The sequence below is a fragment of the Pogona vitticeps genome, chromosome 2 (assembly GCF_051106095.1).
Source record: "Pogona vitticeps strain Pit_001003342236 chromosome 2, PviZW2.1, whole genome shotgun sequence".
NCBI classification, from domain to species: Eukaryota; Metazoa; Chordata; class Lepidosauria; order Squamata; family Agamidae; genus Pogona; species Pogona vitticeps.
Genome location: NC_135784.1, coordinates 234411334 through 234433702, shown reverse-complemented (window position 1 = coordinate 234433702; position 22369 = coordinate 234411334). Strand labels below are relative to the sequence as shown.

General features: G+C 39.1%; 1 protein-coding gene across 1 annotated transcript in view; it reads right to left on the bottom strand.

Moving 5' to 3' along the window:
* TMC1 (transmembrane channel like 1) overlaps positions 1–22369 on the bottom strand; it is a 75509-nt gene that overhangs the window by 13462 nt on the left and 39678 nt on the right. The window contains exons 10-15 of the mRNA XM_072992217.2: positions 21740–21884; positions 20454–20648; positions 15266–15445; positions 9250–9402; positions 2944–3072; positions 993–1060 (exon numbers count right to left, since the gene is read on the bottom strand). Coding sequence (XP_072848318.2) covers positions 993–1060; positions 2944–3072; positions 9250–9402; positions 15266–15445; positions 20454–20648; positions 21740–21884 — 870 coding nt within the window. The remainder of the gene's footprint in view (positions 1–992; positions 1061–2943; positions 3073–9249; positions 9403–15265; positions 15446–20453; positions 20649–21739; positions 21885–22369) is intronic.

Genomic DNA, 22369 nt, shown 5'->3' with positions numbered 1-22369 from the left:
GACATCCACCTCAATCCAGAAAAGTCCCTCCAAGCTAAAGCCTCTCAAAAGGCATCTATATTTTCAACCTAGGACTGTAAGGATGGGCAATTCTTCTTCCCTAGTGGGTTTTGGAGTTTCCAGTTCATCCTCCCTAGAGGACCTCTCTGACATTACAGGCTATGACTCTTTCTCAGATATACAGATAAATCTTTTTAAAAAATACTTGAACAGAACTACTGTATAGCTATACATATATTGGGGCTGGTGTTGGAGAGGACCCATGGCCAGCAAGCTGCATTTTATCCACCTTAGTCTAAATAATAGTGAAGGATGATGGGACATTTAGTATACCAATTATACAATACTTCTCAGCCATCCATTTCTCTTTAGATAGGCTTTCCCCTAGTGACTGGCTATCTGAGAGGAGTTTTTCAAATTGGACTTTTGCGCTTTGTTGCTTTTAAATGTGTTTTTAACACTGATTTTATTTACCATTTTAAATATTTGTATATTTACTACTTTTAGCTTTTAAACATTGTCCTTTTAATGATGTAACCTGCCGTGGGTGTTTTAAGGAGAAAGACAGGGTAAAAATATTATGAATGAATGAATGAGTGAATGAGTGAATGAATGAATGAATGAATGAATGAATGAATGAATGAATGAATGAATCAATCAATCAATCAATCAATCAATCAATCAATCAATCAATCAATCAATCAATCAATCAATCAATCAATCAATCAATCAATCAATCAATCAATCAATAATCGACCCCAAAAGTGGCAAGGAATAATACTCAACTATTCAAAAAAGAGCCCATACCACTATCTTGTTGTTCCCATTTCACGCCATTATTTCAGTTCATGCACAAAGAAGAATGTAGAATAAAACTGGGAATCAATGCTGAAGTGACATTAGAGACTCAGTAAACAACATGAAGAATTCCAGTCTTGTTGACAAGCATGTCAAAAGATGTGGGGGATAGTATTTCTCAAGGACACACTTACCAGATCATGCCTTGATTGAAGATCAGACCCAACACGTTTCCACTTATATCAAATTCTGAATAGGAAGGCTGAGGGAAAAGCACAGAGTGTTCTTTTAGGTTTGTATTATTAAAGTGCTGCACAAAATCTAAAATTGACATGATGCTGCATGTCAATTTCATTATGTCGATACTCATTATGGGTATGTTTCTTGGAGCAAAAGATCTCTATTAATACAGCCTGGAAAAAAAAATCTGAAATATCTTATCCAATGGTAATCTAATTACAGAATTTTAAATGCAGAATTCTTGCTGATTTTGGTGCCGGTGTGACTGGTAGGAAATGACAGTTAAATTCATTGGAAGGTGTGTGGTTTCTTTTTTAATAGCAAAACAAGCAGTAACAAGTGTTTTATAGTTTGGCTAGCTAATAAACTGTTGAAAAGTCCAGGATTTGTCCAAGAACCATCTCAGGTGGATTCCCCATCTAATATTACACCATAAAAATTTAATTAAGGGTGGAAAAAGACAAGATGGCTGTTTTGTATTTAGAAGCTGAGGTCCTTTAAGAGATTTAAAGAATTATTAGAGAAGCAGCAAATGTTGACTTTCATTTAGTAATTAATCTTCAGAGAGAGATAATTCATCTACAAGTTGATTGTGCAGATAGAAGCACTGAAAATATATATCTTTGGAGGATTAATGTTTCATCACTTTCAAAATGTAAAGCTGCCATCTCATTTCTTTCTACTTCCAAATGTGGTAGTTTGTATTATTTTTGCTGAATCCTCATGATTACCGAAAGGAAGTCATTTTCACAAAACTTGTTTGACAAAAAGTGATCCACTTTGATTTTGGTTAATATCGTGTCCATATTCACAATGCTAGCAGTATGGAAACAGGGGCAGAGCTGCTGTCTCACACCAGGTATGTATAAACCTACATTAAAAAGAAAAATACTGGACTCTTTGCAGAGTAAATGGTCCTTATTATAGTTATCAGGGTGTTTTTTTTTAAAAAAACCAAGCGAACAAACATGATCTTCTTTATTGTTAATAGCATCAGCAGAAGAATAAAAATCAGTCATTGATTCCCCCCCTTCATATACAGATTAAGCTTTTGGGGAAAGTCTCACCTGCAGAATATTTATCATTAAACAGCCATTAAAAAGACAAGAGCCAGTCCAATCCCCACCACAAAAGTAATTATTATAGTAAACCTAAATGTCTGAGTGGGCTCTGATGTTCAGTCTTTTTTTCTGGATGAGCACAAACACTGTTGGAATCCTTTTGTACATAAAACTCCCTCTGCTGGAGGACAGAAACCAAGTAAATCAGAGAATCATTACAGTTTTGAACAAGGCGTTAATCAGTCATCCTTGGCTCATTTGGTACCATTAAAAGACAAATGCCTTGTTGATACTGCACAAATCACAATTGGCATGCAGATAAAAACAAAAGCGAAGAGCTGCCTATATACATGGATGTGTGGGTGTAAATTTGTTACTGAGAAACCTGTGGAGGAAAGAAGGAATGCTTTTCTCAGACCTGCTTTCCAAGTAAGATTTCTTCCACGTGCCTTTAATTCATCAAAGTTCTGAATCCTACTGGTGTTTGTGTCTGTATAACTTGCTTTCATGAATTGACAGGGTGTCAGAGTGTGTCGCAGTGATGTGTCCAGTCCCATGACCTAGTTTGCAACTGGGAAGAATTCTGGTGCTTCACCAATTAGCAACAATTAGCAGCAGCAAATTGCACAAGCAAACCTGACACGAATGTCAGTAGGATTTAATTTGTAGCCAATATTACAAAAAGGGAAACATAGCTGGACCCTGGGCATCACCCCGTAACACATGGTATGGGAAGAACTTGGAAATGTACATTATGAAGTCCTAAGAATCCCTCAGATAGTATGGTCTGTGGCTGAGAGATTCTTACCCCAAAATGGAAAATGAGATAATGTCAAATACTCACAAAACCATATTCCAAGTCCCAGCACCAGCAGTAATTGAAAAACCTGACAAAGACAGCTTTTAGGAAATCACCAATTAAAATTGTGATGTAGGTTGTCACGGTGTCAGAGACGGTGAGTCGCACGAATTCCTGCAGAAATAACGTTTTCTGTTTTAGGAGACCCAATGTACTGAGACAAATCTTCTACTGCTTTATTTAGTATACACCAAAGAACAGAGTTGTTTTCTGAAGCCTTTCACTTCCTTTGTTTGAAATGGACATTTGGGATTCATTCCAAGGACTTGAGCACAGCTCTTAAATTCGATACACAAATAGCAACACTTCAAATGTGTGATTTAAAAAATCAGTTTGCTAACATTGATAGCTAGAAATAGGGATATTAATTTGTACTTAACATTGGGAGGGGAGGGATTTAGTTCCCCAAGTCATCCTTAATTAATCTGTTAATTAATTTGTTAGTTTCTAAAGAAGCCATCCGAGTTACAGAGACTCACATGTTTGGTTGTCATCACAGTCCTCTAATGAGAGTTTTTTAACTGACTCCTTCAAACTTGCCCTTTCTGAAGCTTTTACAATCTAATACCTTCTGGAAGTTCTAAACTACAAAATCCTTTAGTCTGATGGTCTAGAGGGGCAGGGTATAAATTTAATAAATAAATAAAATAAATTGAATGGCAGAGATTTATAGTACAGTGCATGCAGACTACCCAGTTGGAGAAGCCTATCCTGAAAAGACGGGACCTAACAACCAAGATGAATTTTTGTCACTGATATGCTTTTTACTTCTTTCTAGGGATGTGCTCCGGATTTGGGCTTTTTTCAGAAAACAAAGTGAAGTAGGGGTACTTGTACACTGGTGCCCCGCTAGTCGATGACGTCACAAAACAACGAATCCACATGACATTGAGTTTTCACTATCACCATTGTGCTTCGCAAAACAGTGTTTCCTATGGGTGATTTTCCCTGGACAATGTTTCAGTCCGTGCTTTGCAAGACTTTTTTTTCAGGACCTATTTTTGCAAGATGACGATTTTCGGCGCTTTGCAAAATGGGTATTTTCGGGACTGATGCTTCGCAAGACAGCGATTTTAACAGCTGATCAGCGCTTCACAAAATGGCTTCCCTATGGGCGATCTTCACAAAAGACGACAATTTTTCCCCATTGGAACGCACTGAACGGATTTCAATGCATTCCAATGGGGAAACACTTTTCGCAAGACGATGTTTTCACAAGACAGCGATTTCAATGGAACGGATTAACATCGTCTTGCAGGCCACCACTGTAGATTTCTAAACTGTTCCAGTGTTATGCAGGCAAGGAAGCCTGGAGAAGTGTTCAACTCATACCAGGGCCTTCCAAAGTGCTGAATTTCACTTTAGAGGTTAAAATCCAGAAGCACAGCTTTCATTTCACAGTGTCCCTTGTGACTGACAGTTGGGCAACAGTACATAGCCAATGCAGGATATATTCATGGAAAGGCAGAAGCTTGGGAAGGAGTAAACTGCACAGTTCCCAATGAAGGGAAGGAGAGAGGAAAAATGGATGGGAGCTTTGCCTGCTCACTGGAGGTTGAATAATAGTTGATGGCACTGAATCCCGCTAGAGACGCAGGCTTCATATTTGTATACAAACAGTATTTGTATACAAATACGAAGCCTGCTGGCACAGGTGGCCAGCTTGATGAACACCCACCCCCCAGACCCTGCTGGACCACTTACCATACAGTGTGTATAGCCGGCATCATCTACTGCACCCCAATCGTGGCAGTAGCTCGGCTGCTGCCGCCGTGCCTCTCTACTCTCCCAGGCACTCCATGGCTGAGCAGGGAGACTCATCATCCTGCCCCCTTGCCAGAGTGGCTGGGCAAGCAGGGAGGTGGGGCTGCGGCAGCCAAGCTACTGTCGTGATTGGGGCACAGAAGGTGATGCCTGCCATGTGGTAAGCAGTAAGTGATCCAGTGGGGTCTGGGGTGGGTGTTCATCAAGCCAGCCAGCTGTTTCAGCAGGCTTCATATTCATATACGAATACAAAGCCCCCATCTCTAAATCCCACGTCCCATCATCCTAGGTTAGACCCCTTTATTTTCTCCATTTTGATGTTTTTCCACTGTTTTGACAAATATGAGCATCTGGCAAAATTTGAAACCATTTGAACAAAAATCAAATTTAATGGGCTACAAATTAGCTTCAAGCAAATTGGCTGTGATTTGTAAGACAAACAAAATGGACTGAATTGAAGCAGATGGCAGGTGCTCACCCCTACTTCCTTCCAAAATCATCAATAGATAGGTTGCTCCCTCACTCTTATAGAATCATAGAATAATGAAGTTGGAAGGGGCCTATAAGTCCATCGAGTCCAACCCCCTGCTCAAGGCAGGAATCCAAATTAAGCAGATCTGACAGATGGTTGTTCACTTTTCTCTTGAATGCCTCCAGTGCTGGAGTGCTCACTACTAGAGATAGGGACGATTCATCCTGCTCCGTGATCCATCAAAGTTGATTAAGCAGAAAGCACTTAGCTCCCCCAATGAACTGATGGTGCACAAATTTATTTGTCAATTTGGGGGAGGTAGACAGGCAGAGGCTGTCTAAAAAAAACTTGAACCCCCCCACACTGCTGCTGACCTGCCGCCACCATTGCCCCCTGTACCCCCATCACCACCGCACCACAGATGCCCCCTGCAGCCATCGCAGTCTCCAGCTGGCCTCCACCACTATGGCCTTCAGTAAAGGACACTGGTTGCCCTTTGCAAAGATGGCAGCTGCAGCATCCGTATGCTAAATGAAGCCACAGCCACCATCTTTGCAAAGGTCAACCAGTATCCCCTACTGCAGGCCGTGGTTGCAGAGACCACCACAGTGGGCGGCAATGGATGACGGCGCCACCGGATGGTGGCAGCAACTAAGGTAGGGAGAGGAAGGAGGCAGGGGATAGTCTGTGGGGGTGGGTGGCTGTGGGGCTGGCTGGCTGTATATTGACACGCTGATCAGCTGATCAGTGGTCCCATAGGCAGAATGGGAAGGCCATTTGGGGGACGAATAAGAATGGGGCAATATTTGTCCCTTTATATTTGTCAAGAACTCTGGAACTGACAAATACGAAGGGATGAATATTTAACGAATCAGTGATTTTTTACGAATATCACGATCTGTTCTTTTATTCGTCCCCATGTTTAGTTACCACTTCCCATGGTAATTGGTTCCACTAATGCACTGATCTAATAGTTAAGAAGTTTTTCCTGATATTCAGCCTAAATCCAGCTTCCTGTAGCTTGAGCCCGTTAATACATGTCCTGCAATCTGGGATGATTGAGAAGAGATCCTCACTTTCAGTTACTGTATTTGAAAAGTGCTATCATATCTCACCTCAGTCTTCTTTTCTCAAGGCTAAACATGCCCAGTTCTTTCAGTCTTTCCTCAAAGGGCTTGGTTTCCAGCCCCCTGGTCATCCTTGTCACCCTCCTCTGAACTTGTTCCAATCTGTCTGAATCCTTCTCGAAGTGCGGTATCCAGAACTGGACACAGTACTCAAGATGAGGCCTAACCACTCTTCAAACATTGTGGACTAGAAAGGGTTATTACGGAATTTGGTGCCCACTAGAGGACGCTGATCTGCTGCAATATGGAAGTTAAGCAATGAGTGGCAACAAAGATCATTTAGTGACTCGAGTGTGGAGAATTTTTAATCAGAATTACTTTGAGTCCCTTTAAGCAGATGCTGAATATTTTCCAGATCTACTGAACAATTGCACCTTCTGTTTCCCCACTCGCTAAGAAGCAACAAGCATGGCCTGCAAATATCAATGATACAGCATATGTTTTTGTTTTCGGGTTGAGCTCTCTGGTTCAGTGCCTGCCTTCATCTGTTTTTAACCACCCTAGTACTTCATTCCCTTTGAGACAATTGTTTGCAATGAATATTAATGAAAATCTCTTATTTCATTGCACCACAGAATTATTGATGGCAATTAACCAGCAAATTGACTTTTTCAGTCCCACTAGGGAAAGCAGAAAACAATGCGTAGCTGACAAAATTTAACTAATTATTTCCAGGCTCTGAGAGTGAATGCCCTTAGCCAACAGATTAACTTTTAAAGCCTCTTTGGGTAAAGACTATAACCATAATTAACATTAATTAATTACATTTGATCGGTTAAAGTCAAAATGGTGGAGAGAGGCATTCATAAACTCACTTTACCAAATGTATCCATAGTACCTTTTCTGTTTCTGGATGCCATGGAATGGCAGCAAACTGTGTGCTATTTAATTATGTATGATACCCCAGTGAGCTGGCTGGATAGCTTGGTGAGTTGGATTACTTGAAGCCTAGAGTACAGTTCCTCCTGTGCATCCCAGGAGCAGAGCCAGCTTGTATCACCTTGGGCAAACTGCACAGCCCCAGGGCATCCCAAGAATGGTAAACCACTTCTGAGTACTTTACCTGGAAAATACTGGAAAGAGTCACTGTAACTCAGAACTGACTTAACAGCACATGATTATGATGCTAAGCAGGGGGTGACCCACTTGTGGCAATTTTTTTTGCCTCAGGTACAGTGGTGCGTCGCATTACGACATTAATTCGTTCCAGCGAAATCGCTGTAGAATGAAAATGTCGTAATGAGAAAATAAAAAGCCCACTGAAATGCACTGAAACCCCTTCAGTGTGTGTTCCAATGGGCTGGGTACTCACCGTTCAGTGAAGATCCTCCATAGCGCAGCCATTTTCGGTGCCTGTGCAGTGAGGAATCTGTCCCAGAAAACAGCAGGGAGCCATTTTATTTACTCGGTGGTCATTTTGAAACCACCGATCAGCTGTCATTTTGTGAAGAATCGGTTCCCGAAGCAGGGAACCAATCATCGCAAAGCAAAAAACTCCTATTCAGACCATTGTTTTGCGATCGCAATTGCGATCGCAAAAAGATTGTTATAATGCGGTTTCATCGTAATGCGGGGCAATCATAAAGCGAGGCACGACTGTACTAGCACAAACACTTGGCTCCTGTGTACTATGTCAGGAATGAGGGGCAAGCTTAGCCACCATCAGGGATCAGAGTTGCAGTCCAACAACATTCTAGTGGGCCATGTAAGGTCACCATTACCTGAATATTGGCAGAGCTGCCCTCCTTTTTAAACTCTGGTCATCTTTTGGTCTGGACGCTATAGCATCCCAGCTGGACTGCAGAAGGCTGAACAGGCCTTGAAATGTTGTAATACAGAGATAAACATAGGAGGGAGGGAAGTGGAAGTAGGAGCTTGTTACCCTTTAGTCTGTTTTCTTTCAGTTTGAAGTACACTGCAAAGGGACTGGAAATGTTTAATGTTGAAGACTTCTCCTGAATTTCTCTCCTGGGTAGCATTCTTTCCCCAACACCATGCAGCAGGAGTCTGCTCCGCATCTCAATAGTCCTGTGAGTAGCAGTCTTCCAGGCAGGTAGTGTTGTTGGTGCTGCCTGCTTCTCTCTCCTGTTGTTATGTGTTGTCAAGCCGCTTCTGACTTATGGCAACCATATGAATGAGTGATCTCCTAAATGTCCTGTCTTCAACAGCCCTGCTTAGCATTTGCAAACTCAAGCCTGTTTTAATTTTAAGTGCTTTTTCCATCATCCATCTCGGCTTTTCTTTTTTATTATTATTATTTCAGGAATTGTCCTTTTTCATTCTTCCTTAATGACATCCCTGGTTTCAATCCACAGTTCTTCTGGTTCATGGTCAATTGAGTTTAGGAATGCAAATCTATTCCTTATGTGGATTTTAAATTCACCAGGAATGTTGTTGAAGTATATTTTGGCACTACAATTCTTTTATTGTTTTTTTACACCTTTACTCTAATGTTGGATAATAACAGTTCATGATCAGTATCACAATCTGCTCCTGGTCTTGCTTTGGCAGGAAGAATGCAGGTTCTCTATTTCCCACTTCCGATTATGGAATCTATTTGATTTCTATATTGGCCAGCTAGTGATGTCCAGATATACAGTCATTTGTTTGATTGTGCGGAAAATGTATTTGCAATAAACATATTGTTGGCTCTGCCAAACCTTTTGGTTCATTCTCCTTCATTTTTGTCCCCTAGTCCAAATTTTCCAGCAACATTGGTTCTTCTTTGTTCCCTACTCTTGTGTTCTAATCACTTATGATTATAAGCACGTTTTGCTTTTGGCGTATGATTAATTTCCTCTTGGATGCCTGCATAAAACCTTTCAATATCATTTTCTTCAGAATTATGAAGACCACAAGGTTTTGCTGCTGGAGGAGCAAATAATATTATTTGTAAGCAAGTAAGCCCAGGAATTAAAGAGAACTTACCTGACCAACCATAGTCTCCCAACATGGGCCTCTAGGAACATCTGCAGGGTTCACTTGAATGGGCTGAGCAGTGGCATTTTCTGAGAGTGTTCCATTGTACAAATTGGCTAACCAAATAGTCATGTTTTGCTTTACGATTTTCTCTTCTTCCAGCTAGGGGAAAAAATAGACATCCCCTGTAACCATAAAGGTCCTATTAGTTCATATCACACAATGCTAAAGTAGGGTTATAGCAAAGATGCTTCCAATGTTTAGACCATTTGTCTAATAAACTCAATAGATTAGCTTTAAACAACCCAGTTTTGCTCAATAGTCACCATGTACAATATATTAAACCTTATCACATCCAGATGTCATGTGTCTAATCCTTGCACATTTATTCAGTCATTCTCAAACTGTATGGTAATCTCATGTGATGAGGGAATGGTATAAGTCCCATCCCCTGCATCATCAGGGTTCCTGGTTGTATGGAGAGGCTCCATGCATAGTAGACTGTCTCCTATTCAGACTGTTCTTCAGGTGGTGATAGGACAGGCGGGGGGGGGGGGGTCAGAAGTCTCTCCCTCCTCATGCTTCCACTTTAATCCTTTTTAAAACCCTACAGCATGGCTTTTGTTTTCCAGCTCATATGGAGAGCCTCTACAGACACAATAGCCTTTCCCCATCAGGCTGTCACTTTTATGTGATTTTTTAAAAATTAAATTTTATTAACATCCATAGTATGACAATGCAAGTTAGAATTGTAGTACAATACTATCACATTACTTACACATTCTTTCAGTAGATTGTCTTTCTTTATACATCCACTAGTTCATATTTTAACATGTTTAATTAATTCTTTTAATACGTAATACTTTAACAATTCTTTTAATACTTAATACATGCCAGCAATCCAAATTACTTCCCATATCACATTCTTCTTTTCTTGAGCTAATTCCATATATTAATAATGGTTGCCAGGTTTTCATAAATGTATCCTGTTTTATTTCCTCTCTATATATTTTAATTTGATCGCTCAAAGGACCATTTGCCAGATTCTGTTCTCAGATTATACTGAAAGATCTTGAGCATTTCTCCAGTTTTGTGCAATTTCAACTCTTGCTGCTCCAATAAGATGTGCAATTAGGTCTTTATTGAATAATTTTTCATTACCATCCTTAAATATGGAAAATAATATTAAAGCTTTTTTAATTCTTTTTTTATTCAACAATGTTTCTATCCATTTAATTATTTCCCACCAATATGCTTCCACTTTGGGACAAGAGATCCACAAGTGTTCTAGTGTGCCTTTACTTCCAGTTTCTCCAACACCTATCTGAGATTTCTCCATTAATTTTGTGTAATTTTGTGGGGTACCAATACGATCTGTGGACTACCTTCAAAACCATTCCTTTCATTTTGACTGATACTTTTATGTGCTGACAGGGCTAGCACATTCCCCTCATTGCATGTGTTCTCCACACACTTTCAGAATGACTGAACAGGGCTCTATTTATGAGCAAATAATAAATACTCAGAACTAGACAGTGTGCACTTAACATATCCAGTTGGATCCCCAGATAATGCATGTGCAACAGTTATTTTATTGTAACTCAAAACATAAATTACTAACAACAGTAATAATACAGTGGCGCCTCACATTAAGACGTTAATTCGTTCCAGCGAAATCACTGTAGAACGAAAACGTCATAATGCGAAAAGAAAAAACCAATTGAAAAGCATTCAAACCTGTTTAATATGTTCCAAAGGGCTGTAAACTTACAGTCCGGCGAAGATCCTCCATAGGGCAGCCATTTTCGCTGCCTGTGCAGTGAGGAATCCGTCCCAGAAAACAGGGGGGGCATTTTGTTTACCCGGTGGCCATTTTGAAACTGCCGATCAGCTGTTGGAAAATCGTCATTTTGTGAAGAATCGGTTCCCGAAGCAGGGAACCGATCATCGCAAAGCGAAATTCCCCCATAGGAAACATCGTTTTGCGATCGCAAAAGCTATCCCAAAAAGTTCATTGTAATGTGGTTTCGTCATTAAACAGGGCAATCATAAAGTGAGGCACCACTGTAGCTCAGTTCAATTAAGTTTATTGCACAAACAACAACAAAACAAAACAAAAAGCCAATAGGACTTTTTGCCTAAATGCCAAAGGAAGGCAAACAAAGGAGCAAATTTTTAAAAAATCATAAAGAACACAAAAGAAAAATGAATCGTATTTATAAAATGCAGTAGAATATCATAGCAACTAATTATGTAATTAAATAATTATTAACTAACATGGAAAATACACTGGCATCAGGGTGATAGATGAAAGCTTTCCGTCTAAAGTTAAACATATTCAGCAGCCCCAAATGTCATATACTAATCTGTTACTGCTAATATAAACACCATTGTATTTTTATTTTAAAATATTGTCAGTATCAGCAGACAGGGAGTCAAGAGACTGAATTTTTAAGTGTGAATATGTGGGCATTCTAAAAAGAAATAAGTCAAATTCTCCAGCTAAAAGGAAATATGTACCCATGAAAATTTGACTGTGCTAATATTCCTTTATGTTCAATCAACGGCAAAATAGTTAATCCCCATTTCAGAAGTAACATGTGGGAATAATTTCTAGGGGAAGCAATAAATGTTTAGAACAGCAGTTGATCACAGGTGTGGAAATAGTATGGAAATCAACATTAATTAAATACCTTGTGACTTTCAAATGAGACCTTTGTAATCAAAGCGTCCACAGTTCAAAAACAGTTTAACAGATTCTTCTAGCTTATGATTCCAGACCCATATTCTCAAATGTCATGGGGGCGGGAAGGTGCCACTGGAATTTTATCTTAATGGACAGCAGTTCCTATTGAGCAACAGGGCATCTATATGAAAATTGCCTTGGAAATATGTGTCACTCTCATGCCCTGGCTCTTGTCAGAAACTTATGTCATTCTGAATCCAAAAGATCCATTTCTGAGTGTAAGCCATACAAGGGCCCCATACAGCAACTGAAACAACACTTTGGTCCTATTAATGCTCAGGAAGGGGCACCACCACCCTGCCACCTGGTCCAGCTGAATGGCCAAAACAAAACAAAACAAAACAAAGGCAATGGCTGTTACATTTGTCTATTAAAGCACCAACTTTCAAAGGAGTACACCATGATCTGGAGTGTCTAAAGGCCATACCTCAATGTGTATAAGAACTAACTTTCTCCAATTACTGTTTGTTCAATTGCCACCACTTTTTCTGCTTTCTCTTTCCGATATCTCAGTTCAGAAATAATTAGCTTTTAAGAGCTAGTACAAAGTGAACTTCAGAACTTGTCCAAATGGGTAAAAATGAGTACAAGTAGGCACAGTTCAACCTGAAGAGGACTGGGATGTATTGATACTGCCTACACTGCACTGCAAAAGCCAACCCCCCCCCCCAAAAAAATTGCTTCTCCAGGTTTCCTAGCAAAGAAATCTCTATACAGTGGTGCCTCGCTTAGCGACATTAATCCGTTCCAGGAAAAACGTCGCTAAGGGATTTTGTCACTAAGGGGTTTTTAAAAGCCCATAGAAACGCATTAAAATGTGTTTAATGCGTTCCTATGGGCTTGAAAACTGACCTTATGCAAAGATCCCCCATAGGGGCAGCCATTTTCAGTGCCTCTAAAGCGAGGCAAAACAGCGGTTGCCGTTTTGTTTTTCCGGCAGCCATTTTGGAACCGCCGATCAGCTGGCTGAAAATGGGGACTTTGTGATGATCGCTTCCGCGCGATCATCACAAAGCAAATTTTCCCCATAGGGGCCATTGCAAAGCGATCGCTTTTGCGATTGCAAAAACAGCGTCGCAAAGCAATTTTGCCGTAAAATGGAGCAATCGTTAAGCAAGGCACCACTGTAAATCCTTTCTTCACTGCAGCTTCTCCTGCCATCGGCCAATTTTTTAAATGCAAATAAAGAACTAATTATGCAGTAAGTCTGGTCGTTTTGAAGGATGCCATGATTGGACTGATAATAAGTGTCTTAATGAGCTATTATATTTACCTGTTTTTAAAATTCTTTCCCCCTTTTTTGTATTGTATATTATAAAGGCCTTTTTTTCAGAAATAATAGAGCATTTTATTACTAGTAGTATTCTGACTATTTGAGTTATTTAAAGACATTTGAACTGGGAGCCCCTGACCTGGAATGAACTCTGCACAGGAAGCACTGGTGTACTAAGCTCCCACCCACTGTATCCCACAACAAAGCCTGGTTCAAAATAATACCAGACTTTCACACAGAGAGTGTTTTTAAGCAGAGGTCAGGGAAAAAGGCTATTTCAATGTATCCTTGGGTCATCTGGTTAGTAGGCAAAATAACTGAAAGGAACAGCACTGAACGGGGTACTTCTGCCTCCATGTGGACAAACATTTACACATTCCACTTAAGAATATGAAAGAATATGCAATATAATTTTTCTCAGATGGTGAGAAAAAAAATTCCACATCTGACATAAGATATAAATTAAATTAAAAGGTGGTAATAAGCACAGTCTCTTTTTAACAGGAATAACTATGGACAGAGAGACCCCAACTTCCTTAATAAAAGTAAAATCTCATTGCAAGTGACTTATAAGTCTGCATCATCTACCAGTGTTAATACAAATCCATCTGCTCATTACACGAGAGCAGCAGATGGATTTGGGCTTGGAAATAGTGTTATCAACAGGAAGATAATATGGCAACATTATTCCTGTCATTATATACAGCAGACTATGTCAGCAATACCGTGTTTCCCTGAAAATAAGACAGGGTCTTACATTAATTTTTGCTCCAAAAACACGCATTAGGGCTTATTTTCAGGGGATTTTTTTTTTTCATGTACAACAGTCTACATTTATTCAAATACGGTCACGTCATCTTCTTCTGGTTGCTGCACAATGGCGGAGGGCAGGGTTTCACTTTACTAGGGCTTATTTTTGGGGTAGGGCTTATATTACGAGCATCCTGAAAAATCTTACTAGGGCTTATTTTCATGTTAGGTCTTATTTTCGGGGAAACAGGATAGCAGAAGTAACCTTATTGTTGTTGCTGCTGCTGTTATAGCATAATTATTGCTAGTCATGCCCTAAAAAAGCCCTTATCAATTTAGGACCTCACTAATTGTCAGAACATCTCTCACATGAAACAGCTACCTGTTAAGAGCCTCGTGGCACAGTGATTAAATTGCTGTACTGCAGCTAAAACTGTGCTCATGACCCAGGGTTCAATCCCAGGTAGCCGGCTCAAGGTTGATTCACCCTTCTATCCTTCCGAGGTTGGTAAAATGAGTACCCAGCACTGGGGGAGCGGGGCAATGTGTAGCCTGCATACTTAACTTGTAAACCACCCAGAGAGTGCTATGGGGCGGTATATAAGCAGCACGCTTTGCTTTGCTTTACCTGTCCTACCCACTCCTCCCAGTCCATTATGTTTAAAATGGTGATACCAAAGGAGGCCCAAAGAGCGAGCAACAGGAACAGCAACAGTTCATGTCCTCCTCCCTCTGGAACAAGCTTCCAACAAAGATTTGTTTGGTGCAATTCCTCTCAGGAAATTAGTAAAAACAGAATTATGGAAAGCGGCTTTTTATTAGTCCGTTTAATCACTGACCTAAGATGTCCACATTTGCTTTAAAGTTATTTAATTCTATTTAAATGCAAGTTTGTAAGCTAGTAACAGGGTTTTATTTATTTTAGTGTACATTTTTACTATATTGTTTATTTTAATAGGATTTGATGTGTTGTAAACCACCCAGAGAGTGTTCGCACTAATGGGGGCTGTATACAACTTAAATAAATAAATAAATAAAACATTCATATTCCAGAATAAACTAAAGTTAGTAGAATTTATTTCAATGGAAACAGTTTCATTTCTACGAACATCTTACATAGGCTTCAGTAAGACTTGTTCAAAACCAAGAGGAATAGTGCTTAGAAGTGTATCTCCATATTTTTTAAGCGCTCAAGCTAAAACTTTTTTCTAGAATTTCAAAGAAAAGAGAAATGTAGAAATGATTATCTGACGTGCCTTCAAATTGATTTCATCCATGAGAGCAATAATGAAAGTGTACAGGTTGCCCAGAAAGAGAGCAAATATGCGCCCTAGCTGCCAGCGGAGGGCAATTCGAGGATGATAGTTTTCCAGGGCACTGATGACATCAAACACAGTAGGACAGAACATTCCCAGAAGGGACATGACCATGTTAACCTAGGAGAATGGAAAACAAAGTTAGAAAGTTTCACTACATGTTCTTAACAGCTTCTGCCACTGTCCTAACCAGTTGCACATCCAGTATGCAAACAAAATGGTTATTAAACATTGTTGTTTGGAAAACCATGTTGGAATGAGATATAAAAGAAAGGCATAAATAATGCACAGGAACAAATACTGATAGTTTGATTTTCTTTAGTATTTTGTATGGTGTTCCCTTTATACCAAGACTGAAACCAAGGCCAGAACCAGCCATTGGTAATCACTTGTAATTAGAGATGAACGCACATTAAGATTGCCAAGAGACACACACACACACACACACACACACACACACAAAGTCTTTTCAGTTTGTGAAATCAGACTTCAAAGGAAACTCATGTTTAAATCCTGAAGACTATATACCAAACAAACTGAATTTATCTGCATAATCCCAGTGATAACAGAACCTAGTGACACATGCTTTCATTAGTTATACATTTACCTTTTCCACTCACTGGCTATGAGGGCTGTGCCATTTGGATTTCTGGGAATCCAGCTCTCAGAATTCTCCATTATCAGAATTCCACCTGACAGACCCACAACTACCATCACCTAAATATGGCTCACCTGGAGAAAGGCCTAGCTTACAGTCTTCATGGGCTAACTTCCTGTTCGGAAAAGAGGATGCCCAAGTGCTCATTGGAAACTCCTGGGAGATGATAATGGTAAACTACTCCTTGAACATCTCACATACTTTGAAATCCCTGCTTAGAGCTGTCATAAGTAAGAGGCAAGTTGATGACACGTAACAAAAACAACCCTTTATAAGAGGGGGGCAATTGTGGTTATCCAGATGTTTTGGCCTAACATTTCGATCAGTCCTAGCCAGCACAATCTATAGTAAAGGACTGTGGGAATTGTAACCATGAACGATCTGGAGAGCCACTGTTGCTCAGCTCTGAATTAAAACAACACTGTCAAGAATGGGCAGTCTTCTATATGGCATTACTCAAAAATAAAAATCTATAGTTTTCTCTATAATGAAATTCTCATACAAGAATTACCCATTAATCAGTTGCCTAGTTTCTAGTAAAAAATAAACCAGTAACAAAAAATGTATTTCTAGCAACATAGCTGAGACTACATCTATTGACAAAAAAGTTAACACAAAAAGCATCAAATTCCAAAACATGGCAAATTATTTGTCCTTAATTCAAATGTGATTTCCCAACCCATTACAATATTTACAAGCAAGTCTGAGAATATAGCCAAATCTAAACTGTAGTCTTAACCATTCTCCAGCATGCCAAAGATTATTTAATTCTGACTGCTTGCCATTAAAATATGTTCATTAAGAATTAACAGTTCAGCACATCTGTATCATGTTTTCTCTTTTCACACTGTGCACAGCAATAATAGGCTTGTCTAACATTTCTGCTGTAGAAGACAACAATAAAAATCTATCTTTCATGCACATATATTTGCATTTTATATACTTAGCAGAATAATTAGATGTAGGGGTTATTTATTTATCTGTCACACTTGCAAAATGCACATAGAATTCAAAATGAGCAGAGGATGAACAGCTCAAGACCTTAGCTTATATATTTTATGATAAATTATCACTTTATACTGCAGACTCAGTGTGTTGTAGGGAGGATCTTCCACAATGTTTGAATTCGTCACAGTATATATTTAATTTGATATATATATTTATTATTAACTTCCATCATTTGTATTGAAACTAGTTTAAAAGAGAGAGAGAGAACAAAAGGCAGCTTACAAGAGCACACGTCAACAATACTTTAATCAATAAACATAATAAAACATTTTATAACATATTGTTATAAAATACTAAAGGAGAATATTAAAAACCCAAGAATGCATCAGAAGTTCCTCCGATCTGCTCCTTTGGGCTACTCATACATGCAGAACGGGCAATCTCTCTCAATATTTAGAGGCCCTTCCACAGCTGCCTCTGTTGTCCAGGACTTGGATAAACACAGAGCAAATTTAGAAGGACTAATCAACAGCACATAGAATAAAGAGATAATAAGATAAATGAGATAAACTTATCCCAGAACTGAGTGGATACTTTTGACACAGGTGTCTCTATGAATCTTATTGCCTTTTTTCAATCCCTAATATTATACACAGATTTCTAGAAAACTTTGGCATAGAAGTGGGCAGTTGTAAAAGGTTCAGAGACTATTTCTGCTATCTCCTGGACCACAACAGGCTGTGCTCGCTCATTTTTCTGAATATCAGTAAAAACATCTAAGCTATTAGAGCAGTACAACAATGGAACCAATTACCTTGGAGACAGTGACTGTTACAACTCTGGAGGGATTCAAGAGAAAACTGGATAACCATTTGTCAGATCTGCTTAGATTTGGATTCCTGCCTTGAGCAGGGGTTGGACTCGATGGCTTCCAACTCAATCATTCTATGATTTCCCAAGCCAGAAGTGACCTCTATAAAAAGGCTATTTGAGGCCTGAAACAGACCCAACGAGGCTGGAAATAGACTATACTGTACATGTCCATTTGTACCTTGTTGGTTTATCAGGGTTTGACTGGCCATGTTTGTGCCCCTCCTCACTTTTTTCCATCATGGGGTTATTCACAAACTAAAAAGGGGAGTTGGTTTGAAAAGTAACCCTTAGCACTTTTTTCCTGAAGCTCTCTCAAACAAAAAATTCGGCAAGCAATATTACATTTCTGGCATCAATCCCTTTTTTTCCTTTTGTTTGCACTGAAACACCTCCTTTTGAACCCAACATGCAAATTATTGTGCAAAGCAATTACAGCAAGTGCTATGGAAAATCCCTTTTTGAGGAGACTTTCAATTCCAATCCCATCTCAAACAATCATTGTGTCTGACTTTTCATCTCCGTTTGATAGTGGGAGTTGCAGATGTTAAAATTAACACGTCAAAATTAACAGCTTAAACCCAGCGTCACACTTGTATCTAACGATGAGCATGACAGGGCTGCCCTCCATTCTAACCTCCCTGGCAGCGTTCCAGCCACACATGCACACAAACACTATGGCTCTGAAGGGCTTTAATCCTAAAGTGCAGATTTTCAGGAATCACCCCATTTCTGGTTCCATCGGCAGAAACAGTTCCATCGAAACAACTTTGATGAATCTTGACCAATGATAGATTTGTAAAACTATTCCACTTCACATGTGATCTGCTGCAGCTGCAACCATTATGGGCCTGCTTCGCTTAAATTAAAATTGTGGTACAAAATATTAAAAAAAAATACAAAAATGTACAAAATGTCGTATCTTAAAACAGAAGCATTCATTCATTCCATAAGTGTGGTTTCATTTCTCTGATTGTTGGGAAAGAATGTGAGTTACCATAAGCAAGAGACTTTTAAATACTTTCAAAAATAGATTTTAAGGCATGCATTATGTGTCACTTGTATTCTCATTTTTAGTAAAATTTTATCAATTTTAGAATGGATTCCAGAATATGTATTTAATATTTAGTTTCAGAATATATATAAGTATTTACAAGAGTTCTACATAATTGACTATTGTTCATGTCACAAATGCATTTTCTGAAGCACAGGCATTTCATTCACAATTGTTACAATTCTTGTAACCATATGCATGCTTCTCCTCAGTTAGGAAGAGATGGGCATTTCAAGGCATTTCAATTACATAGTGTGGTCCAGCTCAGTTATTGCTTGTGTGGGAGACCATCAGGAAATATGTGGGATCTCCAGAAAGAATGATGAAAATAATGCCAAAAATAAGATAGATAGATAGATAGATAGATAGATAGATAGATAGATAGATAGATAGATAGATAGATAGATAGATAGATAGATAGATAGATAGATAGATAGATAGATAGATAGATAGATAGATAGATAGATAGATAGATAGACAGACAGACAGACAGACAGACAGATAGACAGACAGACAGACAGACAGACAGACAGACAGACAGACAGACAGACAGACAGATAATCTGTCCTAGTATAAGGCAGCTTCCTATACTCCTGTCTGTTTAATAGTGCAGTCCTATATGTGTCTATTCATAAGTAGATCCCACTGAGTTTGATGGGTGTATTCTTGTGTACATGGTGGATGCAGCATTACAGGTTCTGCTTAAACACACCTGTATCCAGCTAGCTTGTTGCTGTTATATATAGTGAAAGACACAGTCTTATTGCCCATGATTGGGGGGGGGGGAGTTGACTGCCAGTCCAGTTGGCTTTTGTACATGGAACAGTAGGACTATGTGCATGAGAATTACTTTTGGACTTATTACTAAGCACACATTCATATTTGAAACCATTCAAGTGAATAAGTCATAATTGTAACAATTTCTCTGAGTTCACAATGAAAAGCGTGAATGGGAAGTTACATTGACAGCTGAGTATAAAGAAAGACAAAATATATTATATAATGGACACCTTCTGTTATCAAAATTAGTCTTACACAACCTACGCAATTGACTTCTTTTGTTACTCTGACTTAATCATACCTAATCAATGCCCTGGCCCCGTTCCTCTAATTTATCAAAGAGACCACTGATAGTATATTATGATGATGAAAAAGAAAAGAAATGGCAATTCTTTTTGAATAACTGGTTTTCCAACCCATAATTATAATCCTAGACTGATTTCTTTTCACCGGGCCTTCTCGGCAGTGGCCCCTCGCCTTTGGAACAGTCTACCCCCAGAGATCTGTCTGGCTCCCTCACTGGATGTTTTCAAGAGCAAACTTAAGACCTGGCTCTTTAGGCAGGCTTTCCCTCCTATCATCACTTGAATATTTTTTCCCCATCTTGAGCTATATTACTACTTTTTTATTATATTATATTATATTATATTATATTATATTATATTATATTATATTATATTATATTATATTATATTATATTATATTATATTATATTATCTATTATTGTTAGCTGCCCAGAGTAGACTTTGGTCTAGATGGGCAGGGTATACATTTAATAATTAAATAAATTTCAGAAATCAAAGCATGCTGTAACACACCTCATTTCTCTCCCACCATCCGTAGTTTTCAAGACCTTCCAAAGCAAACTTCTGAGATCGCCTCACAACAAAGTAGATGAGATAACCACTCCCAGCCAAAGTGCACAAGGCAAAGAAATTAGCAAGAACTCTCAGGAATCGGGTCAAATGGATGTTCTCATCCCTCCGGCTTTCTTGTTCCTCCACAATGGCTTCCTGTATTAGAAACAAAGAAGAAAAAGAAGAAAATCATGGTAGGCAAGTGGACTGAGAACCACTACAGCATCCTGATTATCTGGGACAGGATATTTCCAAAACCATCTTCTTCTGCATAAGTCTGTTTGCTCACCATGTTAATTATTAAAGGCCTGTTCCATGTCACTTTACCGCCAGGAATTTGGGTGGCTGAGAGTTGCACCAAAATAACAAAAATCCCTCCCATGAAATACCCAGTTGTCAAGTGTTGGGAATCCTCTAACTCTGCACCTATGGACAGAACTCGGTGTCTGATATTATTTCTAGTAAATTGTTACTATTTTTACATGTATCACTTAAAAAAATTACACACTGCTTTTTCATTAACTAAGAAGCATCTGAATGCCGATATTTTGATATTACTAGAATTAGACAGCTTTATCAGATGAATCCACCCAAGGGTTTTGTGGTTTTAACTGATTTGTACTACGCACAAAAACAGGCCTTCATAAGTTTCTGATGTGACATGACCAAATCCAAAACTGCCTTTTTTGGATGCATGGTGTTCGAGACTTTAATCTTTTGCACACCATCAGAAAGGAGCTTTCTGGGCATATCTCTCTGTGTATGTGTGTGTTGTTGTTGTTGTGATGACAATAACATCATAACTAAAAACACACACACACACAACTGGGATTGAACTATTGGATTGTCTACTATTTCAATATGTCACTCCAATGAGAAACAAGCTAGAAGATACATGCCATTACAAGAACAGCTTCCCTAAGAGGAAAAGACTACCTGTTACTCTAACACAAACCACCTCCATCATTTAGCCTGATTGTGTTTTGCATTTCGTTAACAGGTTTTGCCAAAGTAGGCTCACCAATAAGGAACCAATGGGGGGAAATGGCTTTAAATCAGTCATCATTTTAGAATGCATACTATAATTCCAGAAGTTGCTAACTAGACCTATTGCCTGCCTTTCAAGAGGAAGTGGCTAGTGAGTTGCAACAGTATTGATTTGACAACATCACTTTTATACTTTTGTAAGCTCTTTCAATGATACCATATCCATGCTCAAATTGTGCAAGCAGTGGGTCATATATTACCTTAAAGCTAGTTGTTATTGATGCAAACTTGTTATCGGCTGTTTCAGGATTGCCAATCAAGTAATCCCAGCTGGTGAACATTTTCCAGCTGAAGTTAAAACTTGTGTCATCTCCCCCACCATCGTCATGCGCATTCTTTGCCATTCTGAAAAACATGAAAGGCAAGGATTCTATCATGGCAGAAATGTCGGGTTAAAGTTTTGAAAACATGCTAGAAGAAATGAAGAGGGGGGGAGTTGGCTGTGTTCCGCTTTAGTTTACAAGCCCAGTTAAAGCACTGCAGTTGGTTAATGATCTGCCCATTACTAGTTATTTCATCAATACAGTTAATTACATGTGCATATCAATATCATCTCTAACTCTCTCATGACAATCACAGTCAAAGTTCCTAAAGTTGGCAGCTCCAATAGGGTGGTTTCATTTGGCCTGTGCCTTCCCCTTTTGGCTAGAGCCAACATATCAGCCAGTCCACAAAGGGCTCCACAGAGGGCCCTTTGCTCCTCCACCCCCAAAACTGCCGTACCTCAACTTAAACTTTAGTTATTTAATCTACAACAGGGCAAGCAGCCATGGAAGGTCTGATGGCTAACCTTACCCCCCTTACCCATCCCCTGGACCTCCAGTAATGGG